This window comes from Gastrolobium bilobum, unplaced genomic scaffold, assembly GCF_033153095.1.
Source record: "Gastrolobium bilobum isolate Gb01-03AN ecotype WA unplaced genomic scaffold, APGP_CSIRO_Gbil_v1 utg20292, whole genome shotgun sequence".
Classification (NCBI taxonomy): Eukaryota; Viridiplantae; Streptophyta; class Magnoliopsida; order Fabales; family Fabaceae; genus Gastrolobium; species Gastrolobium bilobum.
The window spans coordinates 268,445-289,454 of record NW_026897798.1 but is presented as its reverse complement, the minus strand read 5'-3'; the positions used below and the strand labels follow the sequence as shown (position 1 = coordinate 289,454).

The 21,010-nt window shown below is 35.6% G+C and overlaps 2 protein-coding genes across 5 annotated transcripts; both read left to right on the top strand.

Annotated features, from left to right (window-relative positions):
* Positions 1-891: 891 nt before the first annotated feature.
* On the top strand, positions 892-10,844 carry LOC133310403 (uncharacterized). Of its 3 annotated transcripts, none has more exons than XM_061511333.1 (8): positions 892-1,180; positions 2,209-2,321; positions 2,433-2,482; positions 2,946-3,179; positions 3,334-3,486; positions 4,259-4,354; positions 4,441-4,461; positions 10,346-10,844. In XM_061511333.1, exons 1-8 carry the CDS (start codon positions 897-899, stop codon positions 10,511-10,513), a joined length of 1,119 nt encoding a protein of 372 aa, XP_061367317.1. In that variant the 5' UTR covers positions 892-896; the 3' UTR covers positions 10,514-10,844. The 3 variants fall into 3 exon arrangements, with proteins under 3 accessions (XP_061367317.1, XP_061367318.1, XP_061367319.1); XM_061511334.1 differs by having other exon boundaries at positions 898-1,169; XM_061511335.1 differs by having other exon boundaries at positions 1,047-1,180; positions 2,214-2,321.
* A 1,671-nt stretch (positions 10,845-12,515) lies between these two features.
* LOC133310412 (uncharacterized) lies at positions 12,516-20,234 on the top strand. Of its 2 annotated transcripts, none has more exons than XM_061511345.1 (6): positions 12,516-12,643; positions 13,414-13,608; positions 16,134-16,844; positions 16,956-17,024; positions 19,597-19,715; positions 19,804-20,234. In XM_061511345.1, the coding sequence occupies exons 3-6, from the start codon at positions 16,154-16,156 to the stop codon at positions 19,999-20,001; spliced, it is 1,077 nt and encodes a 358-aa protein (XP_061367329.1). In that variant the 5' UTR covers positions 12,516-12,643; positions 13,414-13,608; positions 16,134-16,153; the 3' UTR covers positions 20,002-20,234. The 2 variants fall into 2 exon arrangements, with proteins under 2 accessions (XP_061367329.1, XP_061367328.1); XM_061511344.1 differs by having other exon boundaries at positions 16,127-16,844; positions 19,804-20,230.
* Positions 20,235-21,010: the final 776 nt, after the last annotated feature.

The window sequence follows — 21,010 nt, the reverse complement described above, 5'->3', positions numbered from 1 at the left end:
CTTTGATTGATTGGTTCATAACTGATCATAGCATCTTTTAACCCTTTGGTCAAAGACAAAATGGAGTCTTCTATGATATTCTATCTTGTTTATAGAAGAGTATCTTTTGTTATGCATTATCTTCATTTAAGCAATATAAAGCAAACAATTGCAAGCTGTTATTTTGAAAATACTTAGTAATTTGACCTCGATATTCTTTTATTTTGAAAGGGAAGAGAAAATTAATTTTCATTTTCAATAAATATTCTCTTATTTAACATTTCAAAATAAAAAATAAAAAAATTGTTACAAAACCTTTTAATTATGTATTTATTATAACTATCTTATAATTCTTACCATTTTAAAAAAAATATCAACCTTTTTTTCCCTTTCCTTCCAAATCTTTATGTTTAGAAAGATGTTTAAAGTATTAAATATGAAATTATTAAATGCAAAGTAATCCTATATACTTTTATATATGAGAAAAATATTTCTGCAGTTAATATGCAGATAAGTTATCTACAATTATTTCCAAAACGACGTTGTTTTGGTATTGAAATCTTAAAAAATTATAAATATAAAGACTATTATAACCTTAAAATAAATTAAAATTACAAAAACACTATGATTTCTGTTTCAAAACGACATCGTATTGGACTTATTGCAGATAAATCTGCAGTAACTGCAGAAAAAATGAACTGTTTATATATATATATATATATAAAGATAAAATTATTTTTTATAATATAAAAAACTTTAATTTTAAGAAAAGAAGAAGAAGATAGCAGAATATATTGTATTTTATTTGTTGAAATTCCACGTGGCGAGACACTATAGGTGAATGAGATTGCATGGCGATGTACTAGGATGTCATGAGGTTGCAACGGTTGTTTGTTCCATTTGCACACGACAACGGAATGGCTCTGTGGTCCCCACTTCAGAACCTCTCTGCAGTAATCTCTGCCCATGGCAAAGTCACCACCGCAAGAGGGAGGAATAGGCCGGTTCACGCGGCGGCGGCGTCCGACACAACCAGCGCCGTGGCTGGTGGTCAAGTAGGTAGTTATGGTTATGAAGAAGGAGGGCTGGTGCGACCCAAGTGGACTGGAGAGACCCCACTTTCTCGTTTGGTTGGAGCTCTTATCTCATTCAAGCCATTATACTCTGTCCTCAAGTTTGGCGCTAGACAGGTTTTAATAAGGTGGAGTCAATCAATGCCTCCCCCACTTTGTAACTCTTTGCTTTTACAGTAGAAAATTAGAAACGCATATAAGGTTATCTATTATGGGAATGGAGTTTCTCGTGTCTCAATTTTTAACATAACAATGGTCATAATTTTAAGGGTTTTATTAATCTGATGTTAAAGAAGATAAATTATCTCATGTCATAGAGACAAATTTGTGGGTTCCACCACTTAAAAAATAAAGATAAAAAAAGAAGGCACAATTGTCGAAGGGTGTATAGCTGAGAAATTTATTACATGTAGCATGAAAGTAGTTTTTCGTTAATTTTAATGATAAAGAAGAAAGAAAGTGAACCTGGGTGCACTTAGACTCCTTAACTTTGTGAGGGTAGGGAATACAGTTGATTGTACGCATTATTGTATTTGTATTTTTGTAAAGATGCGATTTTTCAAATTTGAACCAGTAACCTTCCGGTGAGAGAAAACTTACGGCTGCTCCAAAATTTTAACGACAAAGTTTGCAAAATTATAAAGAAAAATGGCAAATGCTTTCGCAATTGTTTGTTTTTCATAAATCCAAGAATTTCATCTATAACTATGAAATAAGAATGCTCCGATTGTTCCTGTTAATCATTACTCTGATCCCGAAGGCCAACACAATAGGATTAGAATCTTGTGGTGTTATCCCATGCTAATGTATCCGGAGGGTGCTAAGCTAATGTATCCAGTGGGTCGTCAATAAATGACTTGAGATTTTTCACATAACTTTGAGAATTTATTTACTATCTACGATATATTATATGGACCTGCAGAGTGGGAGCTTTATAGTACTAGGTTGCCATAATTGTTGTGTAGTGTTTGTTTTTGACACATCACAATGGTCTGGTTTGATGCAAGCAGCGAACCATATCTAGTTGGAAAGGACTTTTGTTGTTGTGGTGTTGTGTTGTGTTGAACTCATATTATAGTCATGTGTGATGAAATTAAGTTGTTCTAATTATGTATTTATTGGAAAGTGAATGTGGTTTTTGGATGTGAGTGCACAGCACAGCTGAGAAGAACAACATACCTTGGAGGGAAATGGCGAAGGAGATTTTAGAGTCAGACGTGTACAAGGAGATGGACAGCATTCAGAACCACTCTTTAGTATACCCAGATTGTAATTTTCTCTGACTTTTTAAGTTTTTAGTGTTGCCCTTATTCTCATTTTTGGTTTTTACTTTTGCATGTCCCAGTGTAGTTATGAAGTGACTGCTAATTCATTTTACAGATTATTTGAATCCATTCCATGCATATGACGAGGGCAATCTTACATGGCTGGTCAGTGGTAGTAATTCTGAACTTCACATACTTGTAAATATACTATGAGCCTTCTGACCTGGCATCCATCCCAAAAATGGACGGTAACAGATATAGCTGACAAATGTTTGTTGAAACTTTTTATTTTGACTGGACCTTTTGCACCTTGATAATATGCTTTGGTTAAAGCATGTGTCTATTATGTGTGTCTGTCTTATTTGCAGATGGATAACTTCAGTGGCTTGCTTGTGAACATTTGTATCTGTTCTTGCATTCTATTGACAAAATTATGAGTTTTTCCCATGTGTTGTGTGGTTTTTTTTTTTTTTCCTTTAGCATTTGTTTTAAATCCTAGGTACCTCCTTGACTTGCTATTGAGTTAAACAAACTATCTTGTGGATGGAAATTTATTAATATTTGTTGTTGATCGCCTTGCTGAAATCTCAAAGAAAATTATTGTAAAATCTGTGTTCTATGATGATAGGCAGCAGCTGAAGCAGAGGCTGCTACGATGTCAATGGCGAGACGAGCAGTTCCAAATGCTTCTTCAGTAGACGAAGCAAACCAGATACTGCATGGCAATTGGCTTCATGCAATTGATCAACACCATATACAGTATTCAGAAACATCCATGATTGGTGACATTCTAGATATTGGATGCTCTGTAGGTGTAAGCACAAGATATCTTGCAGACAAGTTCCCTACAGCCAAAGTCACCGTGAGTGAGTTTTTAATGGATCAACACTATGTAATGATGGAGATTGGAGAGTCAACACAATATAAAATCATACTTGGTCAACTTGAATTTACCAAGAATAAAAGAAGTGTTTTGCTTGGCATGGATGTGCTTGTGATTGATATTTTTGTTCCAGGGGCTAGATCTGTCACCGTATTTTCTGGCTGTGGCTCAGCAAAAGGAAAAGAGAGGAACGCCTAGAAAATTTCCTATTAGATGGATACATGCAAATGGGGAAGAGACAGGCTTGCCTTCTAAATCATTCGATCTTGTGTCTATTGCTTTTGTGGTATGCCTTTTTTGCTTTTTTTATGTTGAGAATGTTAATGGGGGGAACCCAAAACCATTTGCAAGGGATACCTCCACCAATAGGTGGAATGACAAATCATGATAAGTGGACTGACACCACATCTTAACGCAAAACCTTAAGGCTGTAGGTCTATAGGTTTTTTTGCACTTATATTGTCTTCACTTGATTTATTTCTAATCAATGTGGTACTTCACCACTACTCACACTTGAACATATCTAACAATTTAGTCCTCCATTAAAATTTCAGAGAATGTGTTATTTTTCTATATACATTTTATGTTAATTAGTCATCAAAAACAGAGAATATAAAAGTCCGTCTGCACTGTTGTGAACAGAATGTCTTGATATATGATATGATGACTGCAATTAAAGGCCTCAAGGCATATGGATTTTGAAGATTCGTATAATTGAAGCACTAAATTCTATCTACTACAGACTAATATTTTTTCCATTTATTGAGCATAGCAATTTGCAAATATGTATTTTGCTTCTCAAGTGTGTGGAGTCTTTCAAAGATGTTTTGGATTTATCTATATCCCAGGAAAGGTGTCATGCAATTGAAATAACAAACTCTAGGTGCTACTTTTCTTGCAACTCACAAGTCCTAACCAACATGCAGCTGAGTGATGACATTTTCTGAATCTTGTTCCCCACCATGACAATTAATAAACGCATAAGTAGATTGCTCTAACAGTATTATTGATTAAAAAATTAGTTGATTTTAATGTCTGGACTCCCTAATTTTATGCAGCTTCATGAATGTCCTGCAAGAGCTATAGTGAATTTAGTAAAGGAAGCATTCCGTCTCCTTCGGCCTGGAGGCACGCTAGCTTTAACAGATTCTTCGGTATATAATATCATGATTATACTTTTTTTGTTTATGTTTTATGATCCTATCCCAAATGCTCATATTATCATTACTGTCTTCTGCAGCCGAAGTCGAAGATCCTTCAGGTATTTTTCAGCTTTTCTGCTTGATCATATTTTATAATCAATACAATAAGATCTTTATATAGCTTTTTTGTTTCATTTCACTAAACCTGTGAGAATTAACATGTAAAAAATGTATTAATGAGCTCAAGAGCTGTAGCTAAAATAATATTAGCTCCCTTTGGAAACTGCATGATCTCGGGATCAAATACCAGGCTTCTTTGCTTGTACATTAGCTTACAATCCCTCTCCTTTTACCAGGATCTTTGGACCTCCTTTTGAACTAGAAAAGATAATGTATAAATGATGGGTCTACAACCTAAAGGACCAAATTTTTTGGTTGAGAATGGTCTACCATGTAGATACTCTTTGAAAATCTCCCAAATGGAGAGGGGATAATTTGTATTAGAGAAATCACTTCAACAATATTCAGTTTCATGAAACACACACCAGAAATTGAAACATGCAACAACACAAAGTTAAAGTGTAGATCTGTCACACATCATTAACTTAATATTTGAGGAACTTCAAATTTATGATAAGTTGAGTTCTTAGTGAGACTTGAAAGAAAAGGGTATTTGAAATATTATTGAATTGTATGAATAATCTGTACAAAGAGGTATCTATTTATAGAGAATGAAAACCCAATACTTGACCTAATACTTGACCTAATGGGCTTGGCCCAATACAACAAATACTAATAATAATAAAATAACAAATATTTACAACACTCCCCTCAAGCTGAGGAATAGATATTTATCATTCCCAGCTTGCTAGTAAGTTCTTGAAATCTGTCTGAAGGAAGTCCCTTTGTCAATAGATCAGCTAATTGACGTCCAGTGGGAATGTATGGAGTGGTAACCAACCCGCTATCAAGTTTCTCTTTGATGAAATGACGGTCGACCTCAATATGTTTAGTCCGATCATGTTGAACCGAATTATGAGCTATACAAATAGCGTACTTATTGTCACATAGCAGCTTCATAGGTCCCTCACATTTTATTTTGAGATCATCAAGTATAATTTTCAGCCACAGTAACTCACAAATGCCTTGAGCCATAGCTCGAAATTCAGCTTCTGCACTTGATCTGGCGACCACATCTTGTTTCTTACTTCTCCATGTCACCAAGTTACCGCAAAAAAACATGCAGTAACCAGTGGTAGAACGACGGTCAGTCACGGATCCAGCATAATCAGCATCAGTGTAAACTTCTAAAGAGAGATTGCCATCACGTCGGAATAACAATCCTTTACCAGGAGTAGCTTTAAGATACTGCAGAATTCTCTCTACTGCCTGCATATGTTTCTCCTTTGAATCGTGCATAAACTGACTGACAACACTAACAGCATAAGCTAGGTCTGGTCTAGTATGAGCCAGATATATCAATTTCCCAACTAGCCGTTGATATTGTCCTTTATCAACTGGAGGACTCTCTTCTTCATAGCCTATCTTGTGATTCTGATCAATAGGAGTATTAGAGGGTTTACACCCGAGCTTTCCTGCTTCTTTGAGAAGATCAAGAACATATTTCCTCTGGCTAATAAAAATTCCTTTCCTTGAATGAGCTACTTCTATCCCTAGGAAATATCTCAGTTTCCCAAGGTCTTTGACTTCAAACTCAGAGGCAAGCCGAGTTTGCAGAATCTGTTTCTCCACAAAATCATCACCTGTGATAATAATATCATCAACATATACAAGGAGCACAGTAAGCTTCCCATTATGGGAGTACTTGAAGAAAAGAGTGTGATCTCCTTGACTCTGTCTGTATCCTAAGGTCATCATAACCTTAGTAAACCTTCCAAACCAGGCACGAGGTGACTGCTTCAATCCATACAAGGCCTTTTTTAATCTACAAACTTTATTTTCTCCCTTCACAGAATCAAAACCAGGCGGGATTTCCATGTAGACTTCTTCTTCTAACTCACCATTGAGGAAAGCATTTTTCACATCAAATTGATTTATATCCCAATTGTAATGGGCAGCAAGGGATAACAAGACTCTCACCGTATTCATCTTTGCAACTGGAGCAAATGTTTCTTCATAATCAATGCCATAGGATTGAGTGTAACTTTTGGCAACTAATCGAGCCTTGTATCTCTCAAGAGTTCCATCAGAATTATATTTCAGGGCATAAACCCATCTGCACCCTACTGCTTTCTTTCCATTAGGTCTATCAATAACCTCCCATGTTTTATTTTTCTCCAACGCATTCATTTCCTCTTGCATGGCTTGAGCCCAATTCCCATCTTGAAGGCTTCATGTACTGATTTTGGGATTGCAATAGAGTCTAGTGCTGAAACAAAGCTTTTGTGCTGCACAGAAAGATTAGCAGAGGAAATAAAATGGGAGATAGGGTATTGAGTACAAGAGGGACAGGAGGGACAAGATTTCTTGGGACAAGCTCTTTTTCCTTTTCTAAGAGCAATGGGTAAATCATCAGAATCAGTAGTAATGGGTAAGTCATCAGAAGTATTAACATCATGATCAGAAATATGAGATTCAGGACTTACCAGTGGTTCAGACGATTGAGGTTGCTGCTGAGGCAATGTGGGTTGTTTCCTTCTTTGATATACCAACTCAGGTGTTATAATCTTCCGTATCTCTGGTGTACTTAATGTATCAATCACATGAGAATCAGTCACAGGAGGATTACTCACAGGAGGATCAGACACAGGAGGAGCAGGACCAAGAGGAGGATACATTGACACAGGTGAAGGAGTAGACACTGAAGATTCTAATTCGAAGAAGGAAGGCGATGAGTCTTCTGGTGAATTATTCTCCCCCTGAAGATGAGGACCTTGGAAAAAGGACTCAGATTCCTGAAATATAACATCCATAGAAACAAAAAATTTTCGACTTCCAAGGTGATAGCACTTGTAGCCTTTCTTATCAGGAGCATATCCAAGGAAGACACATTTAAGAGCCCTAGGATCCAACTTACTGCGATGCTGTTTATGAATATGAACAAAGACAACACACCCAAACACTCGAGGAGGAAGACTTTGCAAAGTTGGAACAGAAGGAAAAAAGGAAGTCATGGAGTGAATAGGACTTACATGATCGAGAACCCGAGTGGGTAGACGATTGATCAAGAACGCTGCAGTAAGAATGACATCTCCCCAATAGCATTTGGGTACATGTGTTTGAAACAGTAAGGCACGAGCAACTTCAAGAAGGTGGCGATTTTTCCTTTCAGCAACCCCATTTTGTTGAGGGGTGTCTACACAAGTAAGTTCATGAATCATACCTTGATTTTGTATAAATTGGGAAAAAGAGTGATTGACATATTCAGTACCATTATCTGTCCTTAGTCTTTTGATTTTTTTACAAAATTGAGTCTCAATCATTTTATAAAATTGAAAGAACAGTTGTGGTACCTCAGACTTTTCACGCATTAAGTAAACCCAAGTTACACGAGTGCAATCATCAATAAAAGAAACAAACCATTTATTTCCAGAAGAATGAGAGACCTTAGAAGGACCCCAAACATCAGAATGAATAAGATCAAAAGGTTCAACACTTTTAGTAATACTAGAAGGGAAAGACACACGATGATGCTTAGCAAATTCACAAACATCACAATGAAAAGACTCAACAGACTTAGACAAAAACAATGACGGAAATAAAGATTTGAGTAAACTAAATGGAGGATGACCTAAGCGCTTATGATGAAGCCAAATCAAAGAATCAGCAGTTGATTGACCATGAGACATCAAGATGTGATCTATTACTTTATTTTCAGGAGATTGTGACACCAGATAGTACAGCCCACCTTGCTCTTTAGCACTACCAATCGTCTTCCCCGTGGCAAGATCCTGAAAAACACAATGGGTAGGATAGAAGGTTACAGTACAATTCAAATCTTTTGTAATTTTATGAATAGAAAGAAGATTCGTGGAGAGTTTAGGAACATGAAGAACATCCTTAAGATGTAAGGACTGCTGTAAGTTTATGTCACCAGAACCCGCAACTGATGTATGAGAGCCATCAGCTACGGCTATTGTATGAGTTCCAATGGTAGGATGATAAGAAGTAAAGGAGTCAGCACAACAAGCCATATGATCAGTAGCACCAGAATCAACAACCCAAGAATTTTTAAAATCATTACATGAAGAAATGAAAGAATAAGTTTTGGAGCTCATACCAGTCATAGTCAAAGTACTAGTATCAGATGGCTTACTCAAAGAATCAAGGAGGGTTCGGAGCCGTTCCAACTCATCTGGACGAAATGCAGAAGTTATTTTAGAGGAAGTAAAATGCGGTTGACCACGCATCCTAGCCATCTTTTCTAAGACAGTTTTCTTTCCATGGAGGCGAAAGCATATATCCTTGATATGACCTGTTCTTTTACAATAAGAACACCATCGATCATCTCTCTTAGATCCAGAAGATGTACCATCAGAAAACTTTGTAAAGGAACTCCTTTGAGAAGAGGCCATACTGCACAAAACTTGTCAAAGAATAGCACCAAGAAGCCAAAAAAATACTGAAAAAAAATACCAAACGAAGTCCGATCAAGGATTTGAGCACAGATCCAGAACGGGCTTGGAGAGTCGAGCAGAACTGCACCGGTCCGCGGCCAAGAAACACCTCCACGCGCCGGTGAGACTGGATGCGTGTGGGCTTCACTCGCCGATGAAGAGGAGGCGCGTGTGAGGACGTGCGGTGTTCTTCCGGGCTGAGACTTTTGGGGCGACGTCGTCCGGCAATGGCGGTTCTACCTGTGGTTGGTCGCGTTGAAGAATCCACCAGAAAAGTACCCAAAACACGATGAGCAGTGGTTCAGTGCGTTCTTTACGTGACGTCCTTTGGTAGGAATGGTTCTGTGCGTTCTTTGCTTTACGAGAGACAAGAAAGAAAGGAATAGGAACAGTGGAAAAGTGATGAGGAATAAGGAACAGTGATCTCGGTCCAAAAGGTCCCCGGAAAAATTTTCCCGTGGCGGCTAATGGCAACAAGAGACAGAAAAAGAATAAAAGGATTCGTAGACGCGGAAGCAGAGCCCTCAGGATCGAGAGCTCTGATACCAACTTGAAAGAAAAGGGTATTTGAAATATTATTGAATTGTATGAATAATCTGTACAAAGAGGTCTCTATTTATAGAGAATGAAAACCCTAATACTTGACCTAATGGGTTTGGCCCAATACAACAAATACTAATAATAATAAAATAACAAATATTTACAATAGTGAGCTACCATTTATTTTGTTGAGATATATAAAACCATTAATGTAGCTTCACCCAACAACTTAAGCTTTTGAGTTGAATTGGTTCTTTACATGGTATCAGAGCCTCGTGTCTCGGGTTTGATCCTCACTGCCCTCCACTTTCTCTTGTGGAATTTCTTAGCATAGGTAGGTGGACCTTTGCATTATCCACCCTTCAAGTTCAATAGGCTCTCGTGTGAAGGGGTGTGTTCAGATATATAAAATCATAAATGTAGTCTCACCCAACAACTTAAGCTTTTGGGTTGAATTGGTTCTTTACAGTTAGTAATTGAGTTAAATTTCCTGAAAGAAGAATATTAAGTGGAAAATATGCTGGTAATTTTGAGCGCTCCAGAACATCAATACGGGTTACCTTTAATTGTATATTTTAATACTTATAAAATTATGAATCTTTTCTGTGATCCTCATAACTAAGTTTTGGTAATAAGATTTGCAGCAAAGAATTAAATTATTACCTACTACTAGAAGCATAGTTGTGATTATGTTGAAGATTAATTAGCCAGTAACAGAACTCATAATATTGCCTATGCTTTTCATGTAGATGGAATCAGAATGAAAAAAGATTTTATAGATCTGAATCTGATAGAACGGCTTTCCCTGTAGTTTATGGTATATTGCTATCCATGTAGGAACATCATCATCAAACATCTTCTTTTTGTTATCTTTTATGTCTTGTAGGAATTGTCTCCAGTCCTGTTTACGTTGATGAAGAGCACAGAACCCTTTCTTGACGAGTACTACCTGACTGATGTGGAGGAAACACTGAGGGAAGTTGGTTTTGTGAACATAACATCAATTCTTACCGACCCCAGACACATAACAATAACAGCAACTGTGCCTCAATGAAACATCTCTGAGATTTTTTTTAATTTTTAACTTTTTGGTATATAAACATCTTCATGAGTTTGGCTTCAAGCATGGTAGCTGTTAACTAATGCATTTATTGTGTTGTGTCCTAATGAACAAAACATCTCTTGGCTAGATAGTTAAGGCCTTGGGGGGAAAATGTCTGAAACTGGTAGATGTATAATATTGTCAACACCATATGTTGCAATGGGGGCTATTGATATTAGAAATATCCCTCCCTCTTACCTTATTATTATTATTTTTCATTTGATTTGATTCCCTATGTAATTCAACAATCTATCTTTTGGATGCAATGCTAACATTAATTCTTTCGAACATGGATATGGATAGCCATTCCTATAAGTCTAACTTTGTCTTATCCAACATCTTTGGCTTTTTCCTACCTCTTACTAGTTGCTTTATGTCATTGTTTTATGCTTTGGTTTCTTGTTGCCTTAAAATAGTATAGGATCAAGAATAGGAAGAAGGGTTTAGAAGGTAAAGGAAACGTAGATAAGTAGACAATAGTGCAATCCCGGATATGGGAACGTATTAGGAGGGTATGTGGACAATATTCTTTGTCGTGGTTCTACGTTAAAGCTATCTGCTTCAAGGCCCATCGGTGCATGTTATCCAACTTGGTGGGTAATCCAAAATCAAGATTTGATAGAGGCATTTTTGGTCTCAAAAATGTTCTTTTTACATTAAAAAAAGAAAGAAAGAGAGATGACCAAAGTAAAAGTAAAGGAATTATAAATGAAATAAGGACACAAGGTTTATAGCAATGTTATGTTTGATGGTTGAAAATGTAATGCTATGTTTGAGAGTTTATAAGGGTAGTTTGCTTGTGTTTACAGTAATATATTTTATTTTTTTTAAAGAGAAAAGTGTTAAATTTAAAATTTGACACCTCATCTGATAGCCGTTAGATCAAAAAAGATCAACGACTCTGATTTGTAAACATGTGACACCATTGATCTTTTTTTATCTAACGACTATTAAATGAGATGTCAAACTTCAAATTTAACACTGGTGTCAAATGATCTCACCTCTTAATTAAAATATCTCACTCAATTCATTTTTTTATTTTTTTTCACTTTGTATGAGTTGACTCGCTATGATAAAGTGAAATAAATTAAAATTTTCAACACATTTTTATAAACCGAACAAGGTGGATTTCCTTCGTTGCCACCTCTACTAAATTCATTTATAATTTTTTGCCCTAATTGTGCACCAAAATATCTATTAATGAATGGTTTTGTTTATTAAGATTGTATTATTTTAGTCAGTGTCAGTCAGGTAAAAGAATCCAACCAGTATTAAGATTGTATTATTTTAAAAAATTAAATCAATACTAAGACTGTACAATAATATTTAAAGAAATATATATTATTTTAAAAAATCAGCCGTCTCAACTAACTCGTTGGATGCTCTACAATGTAATCAAAAAGTATCTAATTTATATTACTATTCGATCAAAGAGAAACTAATTTCTATTTCTACTCTTTTTTTTTTGGGGTGTAACTGTTTCCATTTTTAAATTTACCTATTATGGTAATTTAAAAACAAACTTAAACACCCTTTCCCCAAAACTTTATGCGATATATATTATGTAGTTTAACGAAAGAGTCCGTAAAAAGAAATGAATTGGAAATTTCTAATCATATAAATAAATCCAACATAAATACTTAATATTTCTGTAGGAAAACATTAAAGTCAATAAATAAATACCATAAGTGAGCACACAATAAAAGATTTTAATTCCTTACATTTTTTTTTTTTGATAACATAATTCCTTACATTTTAATTATACAATTGTTTGTATTTGTCTATGATAAAAATCATAGTAACAGACATTAAGAAGGATGGGGATGTCGTACATAGAACAGAACTTAGGAATAAAATAAGAATAATAACAACGTCCTAGTTAGCAAGTAGAACATAGGAATGAGGTACACGTGTGCAACATAGGGTCAGAAGAAGCTGAATCTTTTGTGCTTGCGTTTACTTTCTATCTTCCTCCTCGTACCGTACCCTTCTTCACAAGTCATAAAACGCTAAGGAATTGGGGTATGGAATGACTCCTCCTGCTTGTGGTTGATGGGTGTTCTCTAATTTTCTCAGGAACAAGTAAGCTCTGATCCTTTCCATGATCAAACCAGCCATCCTCTTACTTCATACTCAAAATGGGTTTTTGTTTTCTGATCAAAAGTTCTTTTCTTTGTTGACATATTAGCTATTTTTTGTAGTTATTGTGTTGTACCCTCTCTCTCTCTCTCTCTCTCTCTCTCTCTCTCTCTCTTTTCTTTTTACTTTTTTTGTTGTGTTTAATTTAATTTGGTGTGTGTGTGTTAATTTTAATTTCAGCCGTCCCTTAGGCAAATTTTTCCTCTTGCTTTGCTTCAGTGATTTGTATATGGTAATTTTGATTAAGGAAAGTTAAAGTTCACTTATTGTTTTTGTTTCTCTCTCTTTGTTGATGAGAGAGAAGAGGTCCCTGGGGGTAGAAGCTGGGGATTGTGGTAGAAGCTGGGGATTGTTTAGGATAAAGAAGTTAAATATTCAGGGTTATGTGTGGTAAATTACTTGAAGATTCTGGTATGGTTTAAGATATAGTTATAGGCTGGTCCTGTTGTTTTGTAGGTACCAAGTGGGACTATGGGAAGTTGTGGTTTTAAGTTTTGCATTATTATTAGGTAATGGCCTGTTTAATTGATTTCTCATTATTGCTTGGGATTTTGGATGGATGCTTGTGTCTTGTGATATCTGATTGTGTTATGGGCTGGAATTCATCTGCAATTCATTTTATGTCTTTGTGATGTGTGATGACATTCCCTGATCAATGTACTTTTTGGTTGATGCTGATGTTTTCCATCAATTTCCTTTCTGGTTTCTTGCAGATAATCGGGTAGAACCACCTTGAAGTTGAGGCAAGAGGAATTGTAACCTTACTCAAATAAGATAATATCAGGAGAAATTACTATTCTAAAAAGGATATTATGATCACTATGGATGTAAAAGGCATAAATTGGGTTGGAAATATGTACCAGAAATTTGAGAATTTGTGCCTTGAGGCAGAAGACATGATGTACGAGGTATACCTTTGTTGTCATTTAACCTTAACCTATCCCATATACATTGATTTAGGTTGAAATCTCAAATACCCTAGTGCACATGCCATTGCTTGTTATACATGTCTGTGATTGAATAACTAAAATTTTATGTTTTACTTTCTGCACTGCTACCAGTAAAGCTGCAACTTTTCTTCCTTTCTGGCTTTTATGTCCCTAGTATAGTAGTATTGTCTGTAATTATTGTTCTAAGAAGTGTAGTCAAAGGCATCTGGCCGGCACCGAAAGGGGTCAGCCCTTTAGTTAGGCATGAAGCAAGCATTTCTTGTTCAGGTTAGTAAAATAGTCTAAATGTTAAAGGGGGTTAAATGATCAGAACGCTAAGGAAAAAACTATAGCTTAGGATTTTGTAAATTGAACATATGTTTTACTTTTACAATGAATGAATGTTATGCCTAATTTATATGGAAAATTAATGCAAATTAGTTAACAAATGAGGCTTTTTGTTCATTTTCAAAGGTTAAACTCCTTTCTTCAGTGTGGTGTGCACTTTTTGGCACCTCTCGCCTTAATGCTTTAAAACCCCCCAAGCACATTATGGTTGTCTTTTGATAGGATCAGAGAAATCTACTGAGTTCCAATATCCACAAGTCTACCACAAATACTGTATCTTGTAGTTTAAGCTGCACTTTAGCACTCTTCTTGTCACAGCACAGATATTCGCCACTGCCCTAGAAAACTCGCATTTTTTGGTGCGTGTTATTGGCAATTTGAGCGTTACAACTAGTTCTCTATTAATGAAATTATGCGTACTCCCTGTGTCAACAAGATCGAAACTGATTTACCTCCCCATTCTGTTACAAAGATTAACGAACGTCCCCTAGACTCCTCTGTTAAAGAATGCAATGTTGTTTCTCAGATGCACCACCTCCTGATTGCCAATTCTTCATTGTACCAACAACATGAGTTTACTTTTGCATTAATGCTTTGCAGACCAACACTCATCACAATTATAACACAGCCCCAATTCACACTTCTTCTACAGTTGTTCATGTGTTAACTGTTTCACATTTGATGAAGCTGGTAAAGCTAAACTTTGTGTAGAATTTGTAATTGTTGCCAAAGTTGCATTTGTGTACTCAAACCCCGTAACACTTTTCATCGCTAAGAGTCTTTGATACAATCCAAAAGACTGGCGAAGTTCAGTGTGATGGTCATCATAAGCTAAAGCTCATTTCAAAGCTTGATGTAAAGATCGTGGCTCATTCAATTGCACCACACTCTGCAACTTTGGTTTGAGGCCTGAGACGAAAAAACTCATCACTAAATCATCTGCAAGTCCGGTTACCAAGTTCAACAAAATTGTTGAATGTGATCCTGCAACATTCCCTCGTGCGAAAGCTTTGACAAGCGCCCTTTAACGTCTGAGTACGAAGAAGCCCCAAAACGCTGTAAAAGGGCTTGAGTAAACTGCTGCCAAGAACGAACATTACTCCCTCACAATCCACTGGTACCTTAAAGCAGCCATGCCTTCCATCTTCACCCCTACGATTTGCACCTTGTACTCTTCAGGAACTTGATGAATGTTAAAGAGTAGTTCTGCTTTAAAGATCCAATTATATGGATCAGAACCCTCAAATTAAGGTAACTCCATGCGAACAAACTAGACAAAGGTCTCTGTTCCGGATTCTTTGGTTGAGACACACCATTCAAGTACATTGAAGTTTCCACGATGGGTACACTTTGCGCCATTCTATTAACATCACGATGGCGTGCGTCTCCTGCCATCACTACAGCATGCATCTCGTGCATCTAAGCTACTAACAAAGAAATTCGCATCTGATTTTTATCCAACCTTCCCTCCAAACGCAAGAACTGATCATGATTACGTGCCTGCGTCTCATCAATTCTTTGATCCACACGCAATTGGAATGTGTTGAATTCTTCTAATAACTCCTGTACCCTCATCTCTATGGAGTACAAAAGACGAAGGTGAAGAAGGTTCGAACAATGAAAGCACCAATCATAGGATCACAGATCCTATTGAAAAATGAACTCCAACTGAACGTATTATTACTGATAAAATGATTCTGCAAGACCATTCTCTCACCTCTCTCTCTGCTTATATTCTACATGCATGGTGCCATGCACTGTTATTGACTCAAAACATTGTAACAAACTCCCCTCCTACTAACCACCTAACTGACCTCAACATTCTGACCTAAACATTCTATATTTACACACGTGCTTAATCCCTTACAACAATGCCACGTAATCAGTCAGCAACTTTGAGTGTTGCTTGACCCCACTCTACTTGCGATACGTATCATCTTTCTCCTTTGACTTCCTTGATTAATGATTTGAGTATTGAATGCAACTGTGCTCTTATATTTGTCTTATCTATGATAATCTTTCTGAAAGCCTTTTTGTATATGATCTCAATTTTTTACCAGTAGTGAGTTAAAGTTTTTGGGGACTGATAGTTCCCTACCCTGCCATTAATTGGCAATCTTCCTTATATATATTTGTTCTTTCGGTGTAGGACACAGTTAAATACATAGAGAATCAGATGCTGGCTGTTGGGACAAGTGTTAAAAAGTTGTATTCAGATATTGTGCAAGATTTACTTCCTCCATCTTCATGTGATTTGGATGAAAAGGTAGACTCCGAATTGCCAATAGATCAATATACTGATGCTGGGTTCTGTAAGAAACCATTTCAAGTTCTCAAGAAAAGATCTGCAAAGGCTGACACCAAGCAAACAACTGAGGATTCAAGGATTCATCAAAATGTTGATAATGATGCCATCCATGCTGCATCGTATGATGTAACTTGTGAGACTGATGCTTCGTTCATGTCATCTTCAAGAAATTCTGTCAAAGGAAGCAATTTTATTTCACATTCAAGACAGTATGTTGGGAGTAGGGATATTAAATCAAACCTTGGTTTCTGTAAAAATCAAGAAAATAAAAAAATGGCTGCAACAAAGATATTCGATGAAATCACTTTGGCAGAAACAGATACATGCAGGACATCACAACCTTCTGAGATCTCAAAAGAAAATCATAATCAAAATCAAAATAGTGCAATTAGTTTTTCAGAGCCAGCTTCAAGGCTTGCCTCTGTAGCAGACTGTTGTAATGAAATTGAAAATGCTAGTACTAAACTATTCCCCAATATTCCGGTACTAGATAAATCAGCTGAAGAGAAACAGATTAATACGAGTTCTTCCTCTCATGTCCCATTTGGAGAGTCCGTTGGTGAGTTTTCTGTATCTCTTGGTTATGGTTTCAGATTTTTCCTCATTGTTTTTGGTTGATCACTTTTGACTTCTGATGGGTTTTTTAGTAAGTGTATTGTTTCTTTGGTAGGTTTCTCCATGGATAAAACAATACAGTCGGATGATTGTTCTGATAGCATGGTGGTTCTGTCTCACCCGGGTATTAATTCAGATCATTCTGAAGTAGTTACTGACTGTAGTTATTGATTCAAATCACTCGGAAACACTTATTATAGGTATTAATATATATCACTCTGAAGTGTATCACGGTGCTGGTTGCTTTTTGCAAATGTTGCATGAAAAGAAAATAGTTAAGAGACATCCCTGTTTGGCTGTAACGCTGTATTTGAGAGGTCCGAACAATTATTTTGTGGAAAGTGAGCTTTTTTCATTTAAAATGAAATTCTTCTGAATGGAAAAGGAAGTTACTTAAATCATCTTTAAGTTTTAACTGGCCTACTGGCATGCTTTGCATATCCTTTTCTATTCATTGATTAGTGTTACTTATTTTTAAAGAGCTAAATTTTCATTTTGCTTTCACTTGTGAATCCCCAGTTTGGATAGGTATAAGGATTGATTGTTGTTCTACTTAGAAACCTTAGAAAACTGAATCGCGGCGGTGGCTTTAGGGATAAAGGTGGTAGCAATTCATTCAGCTTTTCCATATGAAATTAGGAAGTAGGCATGTAGATTGTTCTTTTGTTGGAACATGTACATTAGGTTTTGGGGATTAGGTGTAGGTGACATGAGTTTTTGTTTTGCGCTTCATTTTTCTGTATATGTCAAAGCTACTCTCTATCGAAATGAAAAAGTTTGCAGAAAGGACCTCATGCCCTTCAAAAGGGCAGAATTTGGTTATTTATTTTGATGAATTTATCACCTCTCTTTCTTCAAGCCAGGACCAATTTAAAACATTGGCATGAACCATGCTTAAATGTTGTTAGGTCTTTCATGTATTTGATTCTTCCCCTTTTTGTGGGCGTTAGATAGGTTACTACCAATCAATTTAAATAAATTTATGTTCTTTGGGAGCTAGTCCCTAAACCTTTGCTGGTTCTTAAATGCTAATCCCTCTTCATCACTTGAATTCAGACAAGCATTGAATTGATTTGTTTTTTGTTTTTTAATTCAACAACATCAACATCAACATCACCTTTATCCCAAGTTAATTGGGGTCGGTGGTAGATGAACCCACATGAAAGATACAAAACGGTTGTAAAAAAAAAAAAAAACGAGAAGTAGTAATATATATATATGTATATATAAATAAATAAAAGTAAAAAAAGAAAGGCAAAAGAAGAAGTGGAGAAAATTAAGGGGAAAAGGACTAAAAAGGGACTATCTGGAACATAGGAATAACAACGGATCTAACCCTCCACCATACTTATAGCTTTTCTCCATTCCGTTCTAAGACATACCGTCCGTCAATCTATATCCCACTCCATTAAGTCTTGTTTTACTACCTTTCCCCAAGTAAGTTTTGGCCTACCTCTGCCTCTTTTTGTGTTGAGCTCTTGGTAACAAACTTCTGTTCTGATAGGAGCATCCAGAGGCCTTCTCATCACGTGCCCAAACCACCTCAATCTATGTTCTCTCATCTTTTCGGCTACCGGTACTACTCCTACCTTTCGTCGAATATCTTCATTTTTTATCTTATCCATCCTTGTATAACCACACATCCACCTTAACATCCTCATCTCTGCTACTCCCATCTTATGCTCATGTTGCCTATGTGCTGGCCAGCATTCCGCTCCATATAGCATTGCCGGTCTCTTACTGCTGTTTTATAGAATTTTCCTTTTAACTTAAGGGGGATTTTGCGGTCACACAAAAACCCAGATGCACTGCGTCATTTCATCCACTCTGCTCTGATTCTATGATTTACATCCTCATCAATTTCTCCACCTTTTTTGTTTTTTAATTATATTAGTTATTTTTCCAATTCCCTTTGTGACTCAAATTTGTGTGTGGTTTTTACCAGTTGGTTGCATACTCGTCCATTATTTAGAATTTTATTGCAGAACCCTCTGCTAGTTTACAATCTTCACCTATTTTTTCCATCTTTTATCTTGTGAAGGTTCCGTGACATTGGTGTTATAGCCTCCTCATTAATAGGCGAGAAAATGTTTTCTCTACTGCATATATATATTTAGTGCAATATGTTCTTTCCCGAAACAACACTGCTTTCTTTATAGAACATGTGTAGACTTAAATATTTTTTTTAACACATGACATAACTAAATTTTTTGGTAGCAATAAAAAATGCATTTTGAATTGAAATGGGAAGTTTATTTTTGTTTTGTGAAGTTTGCATGAGCATATCTAAATGCTGTTACTCTAAAACCTGTTTGAAATAGATTTTTTTTTTCTCAAGTATGTAGACATGAGGTTCTTTGTATAATCCCGTTCTCTTGCGTGCTTAGGCACATATAAGCTGATAGTATTAAGTCATTCAGTTGCATGTTATTCTAATTTCATGGTAACTGATACTTTTTAAGAAAAAGTTTACCAATGCCCCTGTGGTTTACTCCATAATCACCTATGCCCCTGTGTTTTTTTTTATCACATATGCCCTTGTGGTTTGCAAAAGAGTATATTTTTTTATCATATATGCCCTTGTGGTTTTTTTCTTTTTAAAATGTCATGGTAACTGATATTTTTTATTATTTATTATTTAAGACATTCCAATTACATTTAAGTTTCCATGTAACAATGATTGATACTGTTAATAGACCAAGGCCATAAAGCCATGCAACAAGATCATCTTAAGCTTGATGAAACTTGTGTCATGGTGACCGGAGATGAACTTCAATCAGTTCCCAAAGCAGGTGGTAATCTAAAGACTAACAAGGTACACACACACACACTCCTTCCCCTTTCCTCTTTATTTTGTACACATTCATTTTCACCTCTAACTGAAGTGTTTTTTCTGTTTTAAGAAAAAGAAGCGGCAAGGGTTCTCTTTATCTAAGAAGTGTTCAAGAAAACAAGAGTATGAGGAGCTTGCAGCATTGCATGGGAACAGTGAAAAAGTGAAGGGAGATTGCATGGAGAATATAGATCCAACTTTAGTGAAGGATCAAAAGAAATTAATGCTTACTAGTAGTATCTCTGAACCTGAGTGGGAGCTTCTCTAAATACCATGATGATTGAAGTTGTGGATAACACAACCATTCCTGTAAATTAACATTCACTCCTTAGTCCTTATGAAGAAGATTGAGATGTTAGAGGCATCCGCAAACTTTATATAAACTTGACGAATGAGTGAAGGCTTATTGGTAGGTGTGTTTTAAACTTAGTTTGATAACCATTTATGGCTTAACTCGAATCAAAACCATGAGTTTTTGGTTTGGTTTGACCCTAAACCACAGCTCATTTATACCTCAAATCTTTTCTAACAAGTTTACTTAATAGATTTAAGAGAGAAGTTCAAAAATCTCGTGGTATTGCTTTGAATATATATATATATATATATATATATTTTATCCTTTTAAGAAGAAGAAAATAAAGTGATAAAAAAAAATAGTAAAAAAAATGTCAAATGTGTCAAAATAAAAAAAATGTATAAAAAAATAGAATAAGAACAAAAAAAGATAAAATAAGATTAAATATATTAAAAATCACAATAGTGACAGAAAAGATTAAAATTAAAAAATAATAATAATCCAAATGAAAAAAATACATTAAAAGACAAAAAATTAGAAGAAAACATTAAGATAAAAAATAAAATAAAAAGAAATCACTTATCAGTAGGGGTGTTCATCAAGTGATCCAAACTGATTCAAACTGCAGTGATCGAACGGAATAAATTGAAAATCGAAAAAAAATTGTAAATTTTAATTGGATTGGATCGATTTTGGATTGGTTGATGAAAACCTATCCAATCCAAACCGATCCAATATATTAATTCTTCTTTACTTATTTGGGCTTTTTTTCAATCATAGCCCAAAAATTTCTAAACCCAAGACCCATTAACCTATCAACTAAACCCAAGAAAAAACCTAGTCACATCTCATCAACAAAATTTCATCTCTGTAGAGCTTCATATCTCATTGCAAAAAAAAAAAAAAAATATATATTATCGTTTACTGATACTTTTATATTTCAAAAAAATAATAATTACAAAGTCAATATATACAAAAGATG